General features: G+C 64.7%; 1 protein-coding gene across 1 annotated transcript; it reads left to right on the top strand.

Annotated features, from left to right (window-relative positions):
* Positions 1–1,660: 1,660 nt before the first annotated feature.
* Positions 1,661–16,213, top strand: CDC42BPG (CDC42 binding protein kinase gamma). The gene is made up of 36 exons (XM_040970793.1): positions 1,661–1,914; positions 3,952–4,043; positions 4,128–4,211; positions 4,434–4,529; positions 4,706–4,854; positions 5,027–5,120; positions 5,302–5,502; positions 5,614–5,862; positions 7,043–7,122; positions 7,543–7,610; positions 7,691–7,776; positions 7,863–8,042; positions 8,262–8,354; positions 8,484–8,608; positions 8,699–8,771; positions 9,000–9,106; positions 9,210–9,324; positions 9,412–9,560; positions 9,664–9,752; positions 9,859–9,914; positions 10,003–10,098; positions 10,193–10,243; positions 10,426–10,531; positions 10,671–10,804; positions 10,898–11,037; positions 11,144–11,225; positions 11,697–11,913; positions 12,746–12,808; positions 12,905–13,504; positions 14,093–14,190; positions 14,289–14,373; positions 14,467–14,587; positions 14,686–14,801; positions 14,933–15,043; positions 15,137–15,222; positions 15,723–16,213. Exons 1-36 carry the CDS (start codon positions 1,758–1,760, stop codon positions 15,780–15,782), a joined length of 4,509 nt encoding a protein of 1,502 aa, XP_040826727.1. The 5' UTR covers positions 1,661–1,757; the 3' UTR covers positions 15,783–16,213.
* Positions 16,214–17,510: the final 1,297 nt, after the last annotated feature.

The following is a 17,510-nucleotide window of genomic DNA, read 5'->3' as shown; positions in this document are numbered from 1 at the left end:
CCGGTCCCATCTGCACCACGGAACTGCTGGAAACGCTGACGAGGGGTGCAGGGGGCATCCGTGTGGGTTCGGGTGAGGGTAGGAGAAGGGGCCAGGCTCTGGGTAGGAGCCCCTACCCCAGCAACAACAAACAAAGGACTTTGTAAACCTTTAGATCTACCTCCCTTCCCAGACAAAGAAACTGTGGCGTGTAAAGGGATAGGAGCCAAAAGCACACAGGACCACAGAGCGCCTGGCCCCCCGGGGAGATGGATTTTTCTTGGAGTTCAATATTTAGACAATGTTGGGGAGGAAGCCAGGACCCGAAGCGGTACTGTTTAGGCCCCGGCTGTGGCTGGAGGGGGTTCGAGGCCCGCGGGAGAGGGGAGGTCTCGGGAGGGGGCAGCCCCTTCGCGCCCCGCCGGTCTCTGGCGCCCCCGTGTGGCCGCGGCGCGCAGCCCGTCTGGCCGGCGCCGTCCCGCCGCGGGGAGGGCCGAGTGGCCTCAGGTGAGGGCGGCCAGGGCGCCGTCCGACCGGCTGACCCCCGCCCCGGGCACAGAGCCGGCCCGGGGGTCCCGGCTGGGGGCGGCAGTCCTGGCTCCCCTCCCGGCCCGCCGGGCCGAGGCCACACACCCACCCGGCTGTCCCCCACAACCGGGCCCCGGGAAGCCACCCGAGAGGCGCGCGGCGCCCCGAAACGCCGAGTGAGGGGAGCTGGGGCGCCCTCCGCGCCGACCCCGGGCGCGCCTGTCCCCCCCGGACCCCGCAGCAAGCACAGCTCGAGCAGCCGCCCCGTCAGAGGAGCCGAGGTGCTGCTGACGAAAGCCGCCTGCGGGTCAGAGCCGCCCGCTGCCCCGCCCTTGCACCGCCCGGCTTGGCGGGACCCCCAGTCCCACGGCGGCGTCTGCCAGTTGGACACAGCTGGACGGAAGTCAGTCCCTCCCTCCCCCGGCCCCCCGGGCCCCTGGCTCCGACCTCCTCCGGCCCCCGTCGGGACCTCCCCTGGCCCTTCACATTCCAGGGCCCGCGCCGGCTGGGCTGCCGCCCCAGCTTACAAGGCCAGAAAGTGGGGGTGACAGCCCAGCCTGCTTCAAGCTCTGGCTTCGGAGCCCCTCCATCCCCGCCAGCCTCAGTGTGCCCCTCTGCCCAATGGGTGTGATCAGGCGCCCTCTACTCCTCCCCACCTGTGTCTCAGGTGAACTCTCCTAACAAAGTGAGATTAGAAATTTGGGGGGGGGGCGCAGGGGGGGCCAGGCCAGGCCGGCTGGGCGAACCCGGGCAAGGAGGAGGGAACTACAACTCCCATCCGGCGCCGGGGCCGGAGGGCGTCCCCGGCCCCTCTCCCCGTGGGTCCGGGGCGCCAGGGCAGCTGGAGCGCCTGGAACATTCCCGCAGCTTGGGCGAGGGCTCCGGCAGACACGCGGGGCTGGGGCTGCACCCCGACAGGCCCCTGCACCCCGACCCCGGGCTCCGGGCTGCCGCGGCCACCCCGCCCTCCCACTTCCTGGCCGGGACTCGGTGCCGCCCCCCGCGCGCCTCCGCCCTCCCACCTTCACCTGCAGCCGCGGCTCCCATTGGCCGGTGCGCACCTGCCCGTCCGTCGGGGGCGGGGCGCAGGGCGCCCAGGTGAGGGCGCGCGGGCGGCGGCCGAGGAAGGTGACAGCGGGGAGGGCGGGAGGGTGGGGGGAGGCCGCACGGACAGACCGACGGGCCGGCCGACGGATGGGCATGTGAGACGTCCGGCTCCTGCGCGGGCGCGAGGGCCTCCGGCCGCAGCCATGGAGCGGCGGCTGCGCGCGCTGGAGCGCCTGGCGCGGAGCGAGGCCGGCGGCCCGGGACTCGACGGCCTCCTCGATCTGCTCCTGGGACTGTACCACGAACTCAGCAGTGCCCCTCTGCGGCGGGAGCGCAACGTGGCGCAGTTCCTGAGCTGGGGTGAGTGGCCCCCGGATGGCACCGAGTGCAGGGAGGTGTTGGTGGGGTGGTGGTTCGGTCCTGGGGACACACACTGCGCAGAGACTCGGACCCTCCCGCAGGGACCTGCCTCGCAGCGAGTCCCCCACACGTGCCGCCGCGTAGATTCAGGCGCGCATCTGTTGACCCCTTCTCCAACCCCGGCATGTGCAAACAGCATAGGAACGCAAACTTGTCCCCATGTGTGTAGACGCCAGGCGCGCGTAGCCACTCTCTGTGAGCTGCGGACAGGATTGCTTGACCATCACAGCACCAGCCTAGAGCAAACCCACACGCAGCGCCTGTCACCCGGGCCCCCTGCAGTCCTTGTGGTGACAGGGACATAGTCCCAGCCCCTGAGGGTCCCCCTTCCCCCTGGCATGCGCCCTACAGGGCTCACAACCCCGGGTTTGTGTCCAGCCTGGGGTCTGGGCCTTGTAATTCCCTGCCCTTACCCTCTCCCCACCACACACACACACACACACACACGCACACCCAAGCTCCCTGCATACAGGCCCACCCACCCGCCTGATCTCGCCGCAGGGTCGCAGGACTGGCCCCAGGTGGGTCTGCGTCCTTTCCTGGTTTCTTTTCTGAGTCACCAGGAGTGGCTGGCCCGGGGTGACCCTGAGCATGGTGTGGGCACTGGTGCCAGCTGGAGGGTTCCCTGGTCACACCCGGCCGGACTGTGTGGTGGGGCAGTTGGGGGGGGGGTGGCTGGCTGTCCAGGAGCCCGGTATGGAGAGCAGGGTGAGGTTGCTGTTTGTGTAGTGGGCAACCAGCGTTCCTGGCGCCCTTGACTCTGGGCAGGGGCAGGGCTCGGCCTGGCACGGCTGAGGATCTGCCGGCCCAGCATGCCAACAGGTCTGATATCTGGGGCGAGGGCAGACTGGGGGCCTCCTGTGTCCATGTCGTCACCCGTCAGCCCAGCCCGGGACAGCCCTGCACGTGTGTGTGTGTGTGTGTGTGTGTGTGTGTGTGTACCTATTGCCATCTCCCGAGGTAACTTGAAGGGCAGTGACTCAATGCCTCTCCTGCCTCAACTTGTCCTCACCCCTACCCAGCACCCCCTCCTCTGTGGGCACCAGGGCAGCCTGTCCAGGGAGGTCGGGAACGTTCTGGGGCCCCTGTGTAGCTGACGGGTCCCTGTCCTGGCCTTGGTCCTCCCCTGCTGCGCTATGTGCTTCCTGCTCCACACACAGACCTGGGAAAGAGACAATTAATGTCTGTGATGAGGTTCTCACACCGCCCCCGCTGCAGGGCTCTGCCCGATAAACCAGTGGGGCAGCTCCCGTCCCACCCGCCGCCCGCCTGCCCAGCTGGCAGGCAGGAAACTGAGCCAAGGAGCCAGGCAGCAGCTGCTCCCAAGCCTGGCTGCAGGTGCCCCTCCTGGAGGTGGCAAAGTGGAGTGCCCTGGCCAGCAGGAGGGACTCGGCCGGGCTGGCGGGGCAGGTGCCGGTACCCGGCTGCAGGGTAAGTTCTTCCTGCCTGTTTCTGACTTGCCAGCAGGAAACGTTGCTACCTCCAGCCCCAGACCCCGCCCCCTGGGCCTGTCCTCCTGGGAGCCCAGCCACACCACATCACACCACCACTGCCCCAGGCCTTACCCCCAGCCAGGTGCCACTGTACCCGCAGGGTCCTGGGACCCAGGCCCACAGCTCCTGGAGAGAGGCAGAGATACCTCCCTGGGGACAAGGAATGTCACCTATCCAGTTTTCTGAGACAGGCCCTGACCTGGCCGAGTTAGGGGGCCAAGCGCTGACTGTGGACGGTATCCCCAGGGTGACCTGGCCGGCCAGGGCTAGACACCCCTCTCACCTACTCTCCTTGCCACCGGCTGGGGATGGAGGAGTGCAAGTCTCATGAGACCCCAGGGCTGCCAGGGGACAGGGGAGTCCTGGGAGGTGTGGGACCCTCTGCCCGCCAAGCTTCAGGCACAAGCCATGCTCATTGGCAAGAGGCTGTCCCTGGGGAGCTGGTCCGTCCGCCAATGCCCCGAGCCTCGCTTTGTGCCCACAGCCAGTCCCTTCGTGGAGCAGGTGAAGGAGCTGCGCCTACAGAGGGATGACTTTGAGATCCTGAAGGTGATCGGACGAGGGGCCTTTGGCGAGGTGAGTGGAGGTGCAGTGTTTGTGGAGGGGTGATGCGTGCTCTCCTGGCTGGGCTCACACACACCCACTGCTGCCCCGGCCCAGGTCGCCGTGGTGAGGCAGAGGGACACGGGGCAGATTTTTGCAATGAAGATGCTGCACAAGTGGGAGATGCTGAAGAGAGCTGAGGTGAAGATGCACTGGGCGGCCGGGGCTGGGGCCGGGGCTGCGGCCGGGGCTGCGGAGGGGGAGGCCTCCAGGGCCCCTGGGAGTCGGGCAGGGCTGCTGACTGGCAGCCTCCACAAGAGAACTTGTGGTCTCCATCCATTTTCTTTATGATAATGCTTGAGGCCTGAGCCAGTTGGGTTGGTGAGGGGGCGGTTCCTGACCCAGACCCCTGACCGCCTACAGACAGCCTGCTTCCGGGAGGAGCGAGATGTGTTGGTGAAGGGGGATGGCCACTGGGTGACCACTCTGCATTACGCCTTCCAGGATGAGGAGTACCTGGTGAGGGGGTCCTGGACCAAGCTGGGTATTGGGGCAGGGTTGGGGGGCAGGAGCGGCCCCATGCCCCTAGGGCCAGGCCACTCCCCTGGTCTCCACTGGGGGCTGGCTGAGAAGTGGGCGGGGTCCCAAAGCTGATTCCCTCTGCGCCCCACCCCTGCCCCACCCTACGCCTGCAGTACCTGGTCATGGACTACTACGCGGGCGGGGACCTGCTCACCCTGCTCAGCCGCTTTGAGGACCGCCTGCCACCCGAGCTGGCGCAGTTCTACCTGGCTGAGATGGTACTCGCCATCCACTCGCTGCACCAGCTGGGTTACGTGCATAGGTAGGGCATATGCAGCTTCCTGCCAGCAGCCTGCCATGCGCCAGCCCCCAACCCGTACACAGGAGCCACAGCCCACACCTGCCCCTGCTTGAGCACCTGGGGGTGAGCCTGATTGCCCATCTTCCCCCCCTCAGACCAAACCCCTCACTTTCCCCACGCTCCCCTCCCCAAGGGACGTGAAGCCGGACAATGTCCTGCTGGACATGAACGGGCACATCCGCCTGGCTGACTTCGGCTCCTGCCTGCGGCTCAATAACCGCGGCATGGTGAGAACTCGGGCCCACCCACTGAGTTGCAGATATGCCGGGGAGTGGGGAATGGCAGGCCAACTGCAGGGTGGGTAGAGTGAGTGCCAAGCCAGCCTTGGGGGCGTGAGGGTGCCAGGGTTTCCGCCAGGGCCCATCGGAACCAGCTGAATCCACAGCTCTCCACGTGGCTCCCCCCCAGGTGGACTCATCGGTGGCAGTGGGCACGCCGGACTACATTTCCCCCGAGATCCTGCAGGCCATGGAGGAGGGCAAAGGTCACTACGGGCCGCAGTGTGACTGGTGGTCGCTAGGAGTGTGTGCCTATGAGCTGCTGTTTGGGGAGACACCCTTCTACGCTGAGTCCTTAGTGGAGACCTATGGCAAGATCATGAACCACGAGGTGTGGCCATGCAGCTCGCTCTGGGGTGCTAGCAAGGGCAGCGGGGAGCCCTGCTGTGTGGCTGGAGATGCCCAGCCAGACCTGACCCAGCTGCGCCACCCCTGGCCGTAGGATCACTTGCAGTTTCCTCCTGATGTGCCCGACGTGCCCGCCAGTGCCCAGGACCTGATCCGCCAACTGCTGTGCCGCCAGGAGGAGCGGCTGGGCCGTGGTGGGCTGGATGACTTCCGGAACCACCCCTTCTTCGAAGGTGTAGACTGGGAGCGGCTAGCCACCAGCACCGCCCCCTACGTCCCCGAGCTGCGGGGACCCCTGGACACCTCCAACTTTGATGTGGATGATGACACCCTTAACCACCCAGTGAGTGGCCAGCTGCTGGCCCTGTGGGAAGTCGGGGGGAGCCATGGGAAGCCCCGAGAGTTCCTTGAAGCAGCTCTGGCCTTGAGGGAAGTGACCCAGTTCACCTGCCCCCAGCTAGGGTGTTGGGAGTCAAGCTCCCGGGGTCATCCCATGAGCCAGAACTCACACACATGTGCTTCTGTATGTGCTCATGGGACGTGGCGTTCCAGAAGGCTGCAGCAGGGCGTGTGGCTGGGCGGTGCAGGCGCCCACGGTGCACAGCAGGCTGCCTGGTTCTCATCCCTGGCCCCGGGCCCCTGGCTCCAGCTGTCTGCTGCTGCAGGCACAGGGGCCTGTAGTGAATGGGCTCCAGTGTCTGGCTTTATACCGCCCTCCCAGAAGACCCGGATGCAGTGCAGGTCCCAGTTGGGGACAGCTGGGGAGGGGACTTGTAGGTGGAGAGTTGGCTCTGCCTTTCCCAGAAGTAAAAAAAAAAAAAAAAAGTTCAGCTTAGGACAAAATTTTTTTTTTAAGATTTATTTCTTTTTATTGAAAAGGCACATATACAGAGAGGAGGAGGGACAGAGAGGAAGATCCTCCTCCATCCACTGATTCACTCCCCAAGTGGCTGCAACGGCCAGAGCTGTGCCAAGCTGAAGCCAGTAGCCCAGAGCCTAGAGCTTCTTCTGGGTCTCCTAAGCGGGTGCAGGGTCCCAAGGCTTTGCGCCATGTTCAGCTGCTTTCCCAGGCCACAGGCAGGGAGCTGGATGGGAAACGGGGCTGCTGGGATTAGAACCGGTGCCCATATGGGATCTAGGCACGTACAAGGAGAGGATTTTGGTTGCTAGGTTACCATGCTGGGCCTCCCCCTCCCCTGAAAAAAAGTTTTAAATGCCCAAGTACAAGCAAATTTTCCCCAAAGCTCATGTAAAATGCATATTATATGGGGAAAAAACCACTCATGGGTCTGAAAAACTTTTTGGCACCAAAACAGGCCGTGTTGTATACAAGGCTGTTTCGCAGACCTTTTCCAAGGATGCTAAGGAAGAAAGTTCCTGGTAGCCCCTGGGTGAGGGCTGTGGTCCCCCGGCTCAGGCGGAAGCCGTGTTAGGCCCTTCGACTGCTGTCCACGCAGGGCTGAGTTCCCCGGCCTCCACCTGGACATTCACCTGCTAACCGTGTGCCCTTCTCTCCTCTGCAGGGGACTCTGCCACCACCCACCCATGGGGCCTTCTCGGGCCATCACCTGCCATTCGTGGGCTTTACCTACACCTCAGGCAGGTGAGAGAGCGAAATGGCCGCCTAGCGCATACACAGGACAGGTGCTCCGGGCTCTCATGTCCTCCTTGGACCCTGGACTCAGAACCGGAGGCCAAGAGAGTTGAGGGCGCCCCTACTGCTCCCGGGCCTCACTTTGTTACTCTGAAGTGGGCAGGATGGCCTCCTGGTGGCCTGGGGCCACAGCGAGTCCTGGTGGATGCTCTGAGCAACCCTGTGTGTGTGAGTGAGGCAGGGGCGGGGGGTTCCTTCCAACCGGTACGTTAATCATCTGAGATTGCACCGCGTGTGCCTGCTGGGCCTGGAAGAGGAGCTGGCATGCCATTAGGTGTTTCTGGGGTGAATGGATGCTCAGATGTGGGCAGAGGCATTGGGCACCTAGGGGTCGTCCCAACCTGAGCTCTTATTGTCTCCCGGTCCTAGTGCTGAGAGAAATCCTGAGCCAGCGGCTGCTGCGGGGCCGGAGGTCAAGCTGAGCTGGAAGCACGCAGGTGAGGGGGTTGGCTGGGCAGGGCTGGGAGGGCCGCTGGGGGAGGCGGGGTGCCTGGTGCTCAACAGCTCTTCCCGGCAGAGTCATCGAGGAACAGCAAAGCCCCCTTGGTCCAGCCCGACGGGCCCCCAGCCAGCGGCCCAGGCCAGGACAGTGAGCTGCAGCAGGTGAGGGCCTGGCAAGGTCGGTCGGTGGCCCAGGGCTGTCTGGCACACACCCCCAGCGCTGTTCTGACCCCGGGCCTTGTCCCCAGGAACTGGCCGACGCACGGGCGGCACTGCACGCTCAAGCGCAGGAGCTGTGCAGGGCCCATGGCCGGCAGGAGGAGCTGCTCCGGAGGCTACAGGAGGCCCAGGAAAATGAGGCAGCTACTGCTAGCCGGGCACAGGCCCTGAGCTGCCAGCTGGAGGAAGCCCAGGGTGTCCGGCGAGAGGTGAGCCAGGCATGGTCGCAGGATGCAGGGGTTGGGGGGCAGTGCGGGCATTGGCAGCCCTGTGTTGTCATGGGGAGGGAACGCCGAGCTGCAGGTTGGTCTGGGTACTCTGCTGCCTTGTGCCCGCTGTGGCCAGCACAGCCTACATCTGTGGTAAAGGGCGTGGCAAGACCGGGAAGACAAGGTCAGGGTCAGCCCTGTCCTCTATCCCTGTCACAGCTGGAGGCACAGGTGGCCACCCTGAACCTGGAGGTGACACAGCTCCGGGGGCAGCACGAGCAGAACCGGGACAAGGACACCTCCCGGGCCGAGGTACTGAGTCTGTGCCTCTGTGTTGAGTGGCTCAGCCTCCATCTGACCCCATTCGGGCCTCTCAGGGATGTGGTGCGGGGGGGGGCTGTGCATGGAGTCCCCCTGGGCTGACCCTTCTGTGTCCTTAAGCCTGTGCACAGGGCTTCTGAGACCAACAGCACAGCACCACCCAAGGGGCACCCACAGGAGGCCTGGCTGCTGCGGGAGGAGGTGTCCGCCCTACGGGAGCAGCTGGAGCAGGCCCACAGCCTGGGGTGAGCTGGGGGCTCCCAGGGCGGCGGGGAGTGGAGCAGGTAGACAGTGGACTGAGCCAGAGGTCACCGCTGGGGCCATCTGCTCCCCAGGCCTGGCGGGAAGGAGGAGGCGCTGTGCCGGCTGCAGGAGGAGAATGCGCGGCTGAGTCGGGAGCAGGAGCGGGTGAGTGCAGGGGGTTTGCCCCAGAAGCCTGAGTCAGGTGTGCAGTGTGGAGGCTGGCAGTGTTGGGGGCAGGTGCCCAGAGGCATGCCCGAGTCAGGTAGGCAGGGGAGGGGGAGGGCAGTGCCCGGAGCCCCAGGTGATGACTTAAGAGTGGGGGGTGGGCTGGGGAGTCCTGCAGGGAGGGGGTGGGACCCCGTGGGGACCCACACCGTTTCCTGCTCGGCACAGCTGACGGAGGAACTGGAGCAGCTGCAGCAGAGCAAACGGCGGCTGGAGGGCGAAAGGCGGGAGACGGAGAGCAACTGGGAGGCCCAGATCGCTGACATCCTCACCTGGTAGGTACCCATGGGCCGGGGGCTGGACCAGGACTGGGGCAGGGACGGGATGGGTGGGCTGGCTGCGGCTCGCCCCGTGACCTGGAGCCCCCTTCCTTGTCAGGGTGAACGATGAGAAGGTGTCCAGGGGCTACCTGCAGGCGCTGGCCACCAAGATGTCCGAGGAGCTGGAGTCCTTGGGGAGCATGGGCGCCCAGACACCCCCCACACGGCCGCTGGTGAGCCCTGGAGAATTCCTGGGGAGGGGCGTGGGCGGCGGTGCCGAGGCAGCCAGTTCACGGTGGGGATGCTGTCTGTGGCCCCAGGACCACCAGTGGAAGGCAAGGCGGCTGCAGAAGATGGAGGCCTCGGCCCGGCTGGAGCTCCAGTCTGCACTGGAGGCTGAAATCCGTGCCAAGCAGGCCCTGCAGGAGCGGCTGACCCAAGCACAGGAGGCCCAGCTGCAAGCTGAGCGGTGAGGCCAGGGGCGACTGGTGGGCTTGTTGGAGGAGGGGGGATGTGGCACCGACTGCCCCTGCATTCCAGGCTGCTTGCTGAGCCCTGTGTGTTCCTGGCAGGCGTCTCCAAGAGGCTGAGAAGCAGAACAAGGCCTTAGAGCAAGAGCTGGCTGCCCTGCGTGAGGAGCTGCGTGCCCGCGGGTCTGGCGGTCAGTGTCCCCTCCCAGACTGGTGGTGCTGCTTCTGAGGCCTCAGCCCTGCCCCGCCCGCTAGGCCCAGGGCCCCTGCCCCGTGACCCCCAACTTGTCTTTGCAGATGCCAAATGCTCCAGTTCCCTGATTCCCCTCCTGTCCTTCCGGGGCGCCTCAGAGGTAGGAGCCCAGGACTGGGGCTGCCAGGGGCCCAGGCAGGGGGTGGGGCAGACCCTGACCTTGCCCTTCCCTCCCCTGACTGCAGAAGGATGCAGCCAAGGATCCTGGCCCCTCAGGAGAGGCCCCAAGGCCTGGGATGGAGCCTGAGCTGAGGCCTGAGGGCCGCCGCAGCCTACGCGTGGCGGTGAGTGTGGGTAGGATCCCTGGGCATGGGATTGGGAGTGAGCGGATCATGCCCGCCGCCCCCTCACCTGCCCCTGTCCCATGTCCCCTGATAGGCTGGGTTTCCCCGAGTGCCTGGGTCCCCTGCAGAAGGCACCACTGCCAAGGTCAGTGTCTGGAGGGGGCATGATGGATGGGGGTGCCATCTGGGCTGAGGGTCTTTGCTAGGGAAGGAGTGGGCCTTACAGCCAGGGCAATGAGCATGCCCAGTGCCACAGACTTGCTGGGGCTCGGTATGGGCACCATGGCCCTCTAAGTAATGGCATGCCTGCCCCCTCCATCCCCGCAGCCCAGCTCACACTCGCTCCGCCCCCGGAGTTTCCCGTCCCCTACCAAGTGTCTCCGCTGTACCTCGCTGATGCTGGGCCTGGCCCGCCAGGGCTTGGGCTGTGATGGTGAGAGCTGTCCCAGCGAGCACCGCCTCCCACCACCCCGGCCTAGGTCTCCTGGGGGAGGCGGGGCAGTCAGGGTGGTCTTAGGGGGCTTGGTCTCCCCTCGGTCTCACTCGCCTGGCCTCTCCCCTTCTTCCCACAGCCTGTGGCTACTTCTGCCACTCAGCCTGTGCCTCCCAGGCTCCCCCCTGCCCCGTGCCCCCTGACCTTCTCCACACAGCCCTGGGAGTACACCCTGACACAGGCAGAGGCACTGCCTACGAGGGCTTCCTGTCGGTGAGCTGGGGCTGGAGGTGGCTACAGGGGGTGGGGGGTGGGCAGCAGGCAGAGATGTGGTGGCCCTTCCTCCCATGCCTGCCTCTCACACAGGTGCCCCGGCCCTCGGGCGTGCGGCGTGGCTGGCAGCGGGTGTTTGCCGCGCTCAGCGACTCTCGCCTGCTGCTCTTCGATGCGCCCGACCCGCGGCTGAGCCCGGCCAGCGGGGCCCTGCTGCAGGCCTTGGATCTGAGGTGGGTAAGGGGCGGTGGTGTGTGGGCATGGGGCTGGCCACTGTGAGAGGGTAGGTGAGCAGCCAGTGGCAGTGCGGCCTCTGACCCACTTTGTGGCATTCCCCAGGGACCCCCAGTTCTCAGCCACCCCTGTCCTGGCCTCCGATGTTATCCATGCCCAGTCGCGGGACCTGCCACGCATCTTTAGGGTGAGTGGTTGGCGTGGGGCCCTCCCCCAGTACAGGTGCCTGTGGTAGCCTCCTGTATGGGGGCGTGCCTCTGGGAATCTGGCTGGGACCTCGCCCTGCTTGGGGCCCTCCAGGAGCACCTCCCCACCCTCCACCAGGTCCCTGAGATGGCACCCATCTAGTTGCTAGCCTCTTGAGTTCCCAGGGTGTGCTGGGGTGCCACTCTCCCCTCATTCCTCACACTGTCCCCCAGCCCCTCCCCAACCCCGTGTTCCCTCGCTGCCACCCCTTCCCCCCCAACATCACAGGGCCCTGCGACCCTCCGTGCACCCGTCCGACCACCCTCTCTGGCCTGTCCCCTGCCGCCGCCGGCCGCGCCCAGCACTGCACCCTGCAAGCTGGCGGTCAGTGCTGCTAACAGCCGGAGGAGGGCAGGGAGGAAGGCTGGGTGGCTGCAGTGCACAGCCTTCCAGCTGCGCTCCCTCCCTCCAGGTGACCGCCTCCCAGCTGGCCGTGCCTCCGACCACATGCACTGTGCTGCTGCTGGCCGAGAGCGAGGGGGAGCGGGCGCGCTGGCTGCAGGTGCTGGGCGAACTGCAGCAGCTACTGCTGGACACGTGGCCTCGGCCCCGGCCCGTGTACATCCTCAAGGAGGCCTATGACAACGGGCTGCCGCTGCTGCCCCATGCACTGTGCGCCGCGGTCATCGGTGAGCTCCGGCCAGGGCCTTGAGGGACGGGACTGGGGCCCGGCACAGGGGTGGGCATGGGGGATGCCCAGGGCAAGGAGCGTGGCGTCTGGCCACTTTAGTTTTCTCTGGGCTTCAGTTCTAGAAGAATCTTAAATGCATGGAATGCACACATTGTTTATTAAGATTTTACTTATTCAAAAGGCAGAGTTACGGATGGGGAGGGAGAAGGAGGTTGAGGAAGACAAAAGTTCCTTCCTCAAACAACTGCCATGCCTGGGCTGGGCCAGGTCAGCGCCTGGAGGCTGGACCTCCACCAGGCCTCCTGTGAGGGTGGCAGAACTGGGCCATCTCCAGCTGCTTTACCCGGCACATGAGCAAGGGAGCAGTATCGGAAACACGGCCGGGACTCGAAGCAGCGCTTTGCTAAGGGCTGCTGGGCGTCATGAGCCGTGACTTTACCTGCTCTGCTACAGCACCAGCCCCGAGCAGATGCTTTAGAAAGAGACAATTGTGTGGGGCCCCTGTGTGACTGACAGCAGGGAAAGACAGGGTGACCCAGAGCCGCTTGGTGTCCCTGGCAGCTCTGGCTCTGCTGGAGCTGGGACGCAGCTGCAGAGGGAGTCACAGAGACCCTGGGACGGGGCAGGGGCCGCACGGAGCTCTGGGCCTGGACTGCTTCCTCTTCATTAGGGATGAGGTGGTGTGAGTCACACAGTCAGCCATAAACCGGGGTGACTGCCAAAGCCCCGCCCGCTAGTGGGGCGAGCCAAGGCGCGGTGATGGGAGACCGACCCTGGGGGAGATTCCGCCCCATCTCCTCTGAACCCCACTCTTGCCCTGCCTCCACCAGACCCTGAGCGGCTTGCCCTGGGCACCGAGGAGGGGCTCTTTGTCATCCATCTGCACAGTAACGGTACTGACCAGCATGGGCCCCCCTGGGGGCGGCCAGGGGCGGAGGGGGCTGGCGGCTCCTCACCCACCCACCCTTCTCTCCCTGCGGCCCCTGCAGACATCTTCCAGGTGGGGGACTGCAGGCGGGTGCAGCGGCTGGCCGTGTGTCCCACGGCAGGTCTGCTGGTGGCGCTATGCGGCCGCGGCCCCAGCGTGCGCCTCTTCTCGCTGGCCGAGCTGGAGAGCGCCGAGGCAGCGGGTACTAAGATCGTCGAGTCGCGAGGCTGCCAGGCGCTGGCAGCTGGGCGCATCCTGCAGGCCCGCACGCCCGTCATCTGCGTGGCCGTGAAACGCCAGGTGCTTTGCTACCAGCTGGGCACCGGCCCAGGGCCCTGGCAGCGGCGCATCCGCGAGCTGCAGGCGCCTGGCCCAGTCCAGAGTCTGGGGCTGCTGGGCGACCGGCTGTGTGTGGGTGCGGCGGGGGCCTTTGCCCTCTACCCGCTGCTCAACGAGGCCGCGCCCCTGGCGCTGGGGGCCGGCCTGGCGCCCGAGGAACTGCCGCCGGCCCGAGGGGGCCTGGGTGAGGCGCTGGGCGCGGTGGAGCTCAGCCTCAGCGAGATCCTGCTGCTTTTCACCACGGCTGGCGTCTATGTGGACAGCACGGGCCGCAAGTCCCGCAGCCACGAGCTGCTGTGGCCTGCGGCACCCACGGGCTGGGGTAAGGCCACGGAGCATGGGCTGCTTGGGTATGTGAGGGGCGGACAGGATCCTGCGCAGCCTCAGCCCCCTTTACCCACCCCCGGCTGCCAGGGGAACTCCCTCACTCCACTAAGGACCTGTTCTGCGCAAACTTAGTGGCCAGTGGGAGTTGCGCATAGGGCTTTTGGGACGCCTCCAGTGTGCCCCTGGGGAAGGGCTCGGAGCATGGTCTTGGCGGGTGCACAGCACTGCCTCCAGCTTGCTAGGTCTCCTTCCCAAACATCCCTCCCCCCGGGGAGGGCACGGATCCCAGCTCTAGGGAGCTGCACCTGCGGGGGAGGGCACGGATCCCAGCTCCAGGGAGCTGCACCTGCGGAGCGTCTGAGAGTGACGCCACCACGGCAGGTGGTTAGACTTCGTGAGGGCCCAGGGATGACGTGACTAGAGCTCGTGCAGGAAGGATCTTTGCTGGGGAGGAGGGAGCAGTCCTCTACCATTGCAGGGAACAAGGTGTAATTTCCCACGGCCCCCACCCACCCACCTACGGTTCAGAGAGGTGCCTGGATTCCCTGGGGCCATACAGTTCCGTCTCCCCGCGGCTCCACAGGTTACACAGCTCCCTACCTGACAGTGTTCAGCGAGAACTCCCTGGATGTGTTTGACGTGAGGAGGGCGGAATGGGTCCAGACGGTGCCACTCAAGAAGGTAAAGCGGCGGTTGGGCATCCCTACCCTCACCTGCGGCCCTGGCCCCGCCGAGGGGCTGGGCTGGGCCTGGTCTGACCTCTTTGCCCGCGGGCGCAGGTGCGGGCCCTGAATCCAGAGGGCAGCCTGTTCCTGTATGGCACCGAGAAAGTCCGCCTGACCTACCTCAGGAACCCCCTGGCAGGTGAGCGAGTGCGTGCGCATCCTTGAGCGCGGGAGCTGGGGAGCCCCATCCACTCACCGTGCACGCCCGGCACGTTCTTTGTCGCTCCCACAGAGAAGGATGAGTTCCACATCCCGGACCTCACGGACAACAGCCGGCGCCAGCTGTTCCGCTCCAAGAGCAAGCGCCGCTTCTTCTTCCGCGTGTCGGAAGAGCAGAAGCTGCAGCAGCGCAGGTGCGCGTGGGCGGGGCCGCCTGCTCGGGGACCCTCACACGGGGGAGAGGCAGGGAGACCTCTCGGCCCCCTCTTCCTACACTCTGATCGGCCCGCAGGGAGATGCTGAAGGATCCCTTTGTGCGCTCCAAGTTCATCTCACCGCCCACCAACTTCAACCACCTGGTGCACGTGGGCCCAACCGAAGGGAAGCCTGGCGCTCGGAACCAGGTAAGTCTCCGGGGACCACTGGCAGGCCTTCAGGAGGGCTCTAAATCTCTCCAGTCTCTGGCAGCTGTGAGGTGGGGGACAGGCCACACCTTTCTCAGGTCCCCCCTTTTCTCTCCGCATCCCAACAGGCCACAGAGAAGAGCCGTGGTGCTCGAAGCTCCGGCCCGCGGCCGCACAGCTTCTCCGAGGCGTCACGACGCCCAGCATCTGTGGGCAGTGAGGGCTTCGTGGGAGACGCGGACCCAAGTAAGGGCAGCTGCCGGCACTGCCTGCCAGCCTGCAGCACGCGCGCACACGCGTGGGACGCCTCAGATCTGACATTGACCTTTGTTTATGCAGAGAAGAGGAAGCCGTGGGCGTCCCTGTCCAGCGAGTCGGTGTCCCTTCTCCAGGGCTCTCTCAGCCCCGGGGTCTCCCTGCTTCAGGTGAATCCCAGGAGGAGGGGGGGCCCCCATCCACAAGACCCTGTGCTGAGCCCTGCACCTGCACTAAGACAGGGCCACAGACAGGTGTGGCCAGCCTGCTCTCCTCTCTGACAACTCTTGCTCTGCCAGATGCCCAGGCGGGGCCCGGACACAGCTCTACATAGGGAAAAATGCCCCCTGCCCTACCCGCGCCCCTGCTGGTGCCCCTCCACCTCTGACCTTCCTCCACACCTCCGTGTGACTCCTGCTGGATTGGGGTTCCCTGCATGCCCACCCTGATCCCTTCCCAGCAGTCTCCTCCTCCTCCCTGGTAGGGTCAGATGCTATGCCAATGCCCAGAGTTAGTTGACCGAAGGACTGAGTGAATGAACGTGGTGGTGTGGGTTCCCCCAAGGACTTACCGTCTCCCCCTCACACACACAGATCCAGTGCCAGGTGGGCTTTAAGGAGGCCTGGGCCTGCCTGCTCATCACACCTGACCTCCCCTCCCTCCCCTACAGGTCTCTGAGCGACCCCGGAGCCTCCCCCCAGCTCCTGAGCCCTCCGAAAGCTACCCGTGAAGGCCTCCGGCAGGGCCCACCCAGCCCCAGGACCTGTGGACACTAGGGAGCAAGGACCGGGAAGGGCGCCACCCTCTGGCTAGCCTGTGCTGTGTGGAAGGCAGCCGGACTCGGGAGGACCTGAGATAGCCGTGGCAGCCATTAGGCCTGCCCACGGTTCCCTGGACTGGGTACTCCTGCCTCTCGGTCCTCCTCTGACCAGCCCAGCCTGTGCCAGTCCTGGGACTAAGAACGGCCCCCCTCAGCCCTGGGAGCCAGGCCTGATGGATTGTGCCAAAGTTCTCACACCCAGTGCCAAGCCCAAAGGAGGCTTGAAGGAGTTGGGATGAGGGACCGAGAAGGTCCCTGGCAGCAGGTGGCATCTGCAGTGGCCTGTGAGTCCCCCAGCTGAGGGCAGATGGGGAACAGGGTGGGGCAGGAGGAAAGACTTCCTGAGGCCCAGAGGGAGGAGGGAGAGTGAAGGTGAAGGAGGTGAGAGGCAGGTGCATGGGAAACAGAGGAGTGAAGAGGATTGCCAGGGAGGAGGAGAGGGAAGGAGGAGGAGGAGAGGGGAGGAGGAGGAGGAGAGGGGAGGAGGAGGAGGAGAGGGGAGGAGGAGGAGGAGGAAGCATGCTGGAGACGGTGGGAGGAGCTCAGGGATGGGGTGGGAGCTTGGGGTGGCTATGCGGAAGGTCGGAAGGTGACCTGAGCAGGACCGACTAGGTCAGCTGTTCCGTCCAGTGGGGTGGTTCCCAGGCGGGGACGGGGTGGGGTGGGTATTTATAAAGGCCTCATGGTAGGAGATGTCGCCCCAAGGCAGCCACCAAGGTCTCTGAACACGCTTGGGCCCTGCCCGAAACGGAGGGGTCTCAAAGCTTTAACCGATTGTATTAGGGGGATGGGGGGGCATTTTATTATTGAATGCAGTCATTATTATTGTTATTCTATTACTATTTTTATTGAACCTCCCCCTGCAAAGGCGTGGGGGGCAAATAAGTATTTATCTTCTCAAAGGCCATGTTCCCCGGAGGGAACAGACCCTGATAAACTGCAAAGCAGCAGGGAACAATAAAGCAACTTTGTACACTGATGCTGCTCCCATGCCTGTCCTGGCAAGGGAGAGAGCGAGTGTGTGTGTGTGTGTGTGTGTGTGTGTGTGTGTGTGTGTAGGGGCCGGTGCGGCACAGACGGTTAAACTGCCACTTGACTCAGAGCACGATGCCTGCCCTAGGAGGCAGCAGAACATGGCCCAATTGCTCGGAGTCCCTGCCACCCACATGGACCCTGGCACCTGGTATTGGCCAACAAATGAAAGATTTATCTCTTTTCTCTTTGCCTTTCAAATAAATCAATAGAAGAGAAAATGCTGGGATGTGATGGTAGGAAGGATGAGTGCCATGACGGGTAAAGACTTGGTGCCATGTGCTGCCAGAGGCCAGCTCCAGCCGAGTTCGGAACTCAAGAAGGGTGCGTGGATGAGGCATAGAGAAAAAAAACGGACCACCACAATCCCAGGATCATAATGGACAATGCGGGAAAGCTGTCGGCTTTATTTATACAGAAGCAGTCAAACTCTGGCTCAGACTATTTACGTCATGGTCAAGTGGGTGCTTCCAAGGATAATTCTGCCATTTGTTTGACCTTAAAGCAGGCTGTTATCCATCCCGATCCTGTGGTCAGGAAGCTCTCAACAGATGTGCATATCAATCAGTAACACATTCCTACTGCAGTCCTCCTAACTTCTTGAAT

The sequence above is a fragment of the Ochotona curzoniae genome, unplaced genomic scaffold (assembly GCF_017591425.1).
Source record: "Ochotona curzoniae isolate NIBS_2020 unplaced genomic scaffold, NIBS_Ocur_1.0 scaffold_4937, whole genome shotgun sequence".
Lineage (NCBI taxonomy): Eukaryota > Metazoa > Chordata > Mammalia > Lagomorpha > Ochotonidae > Ochotona > Ochotona curzoniae.
Note: the sequence above shows the minus strand (reverse complement) of the source record. Positions and strands in the feature narration are given on the sequence as shown.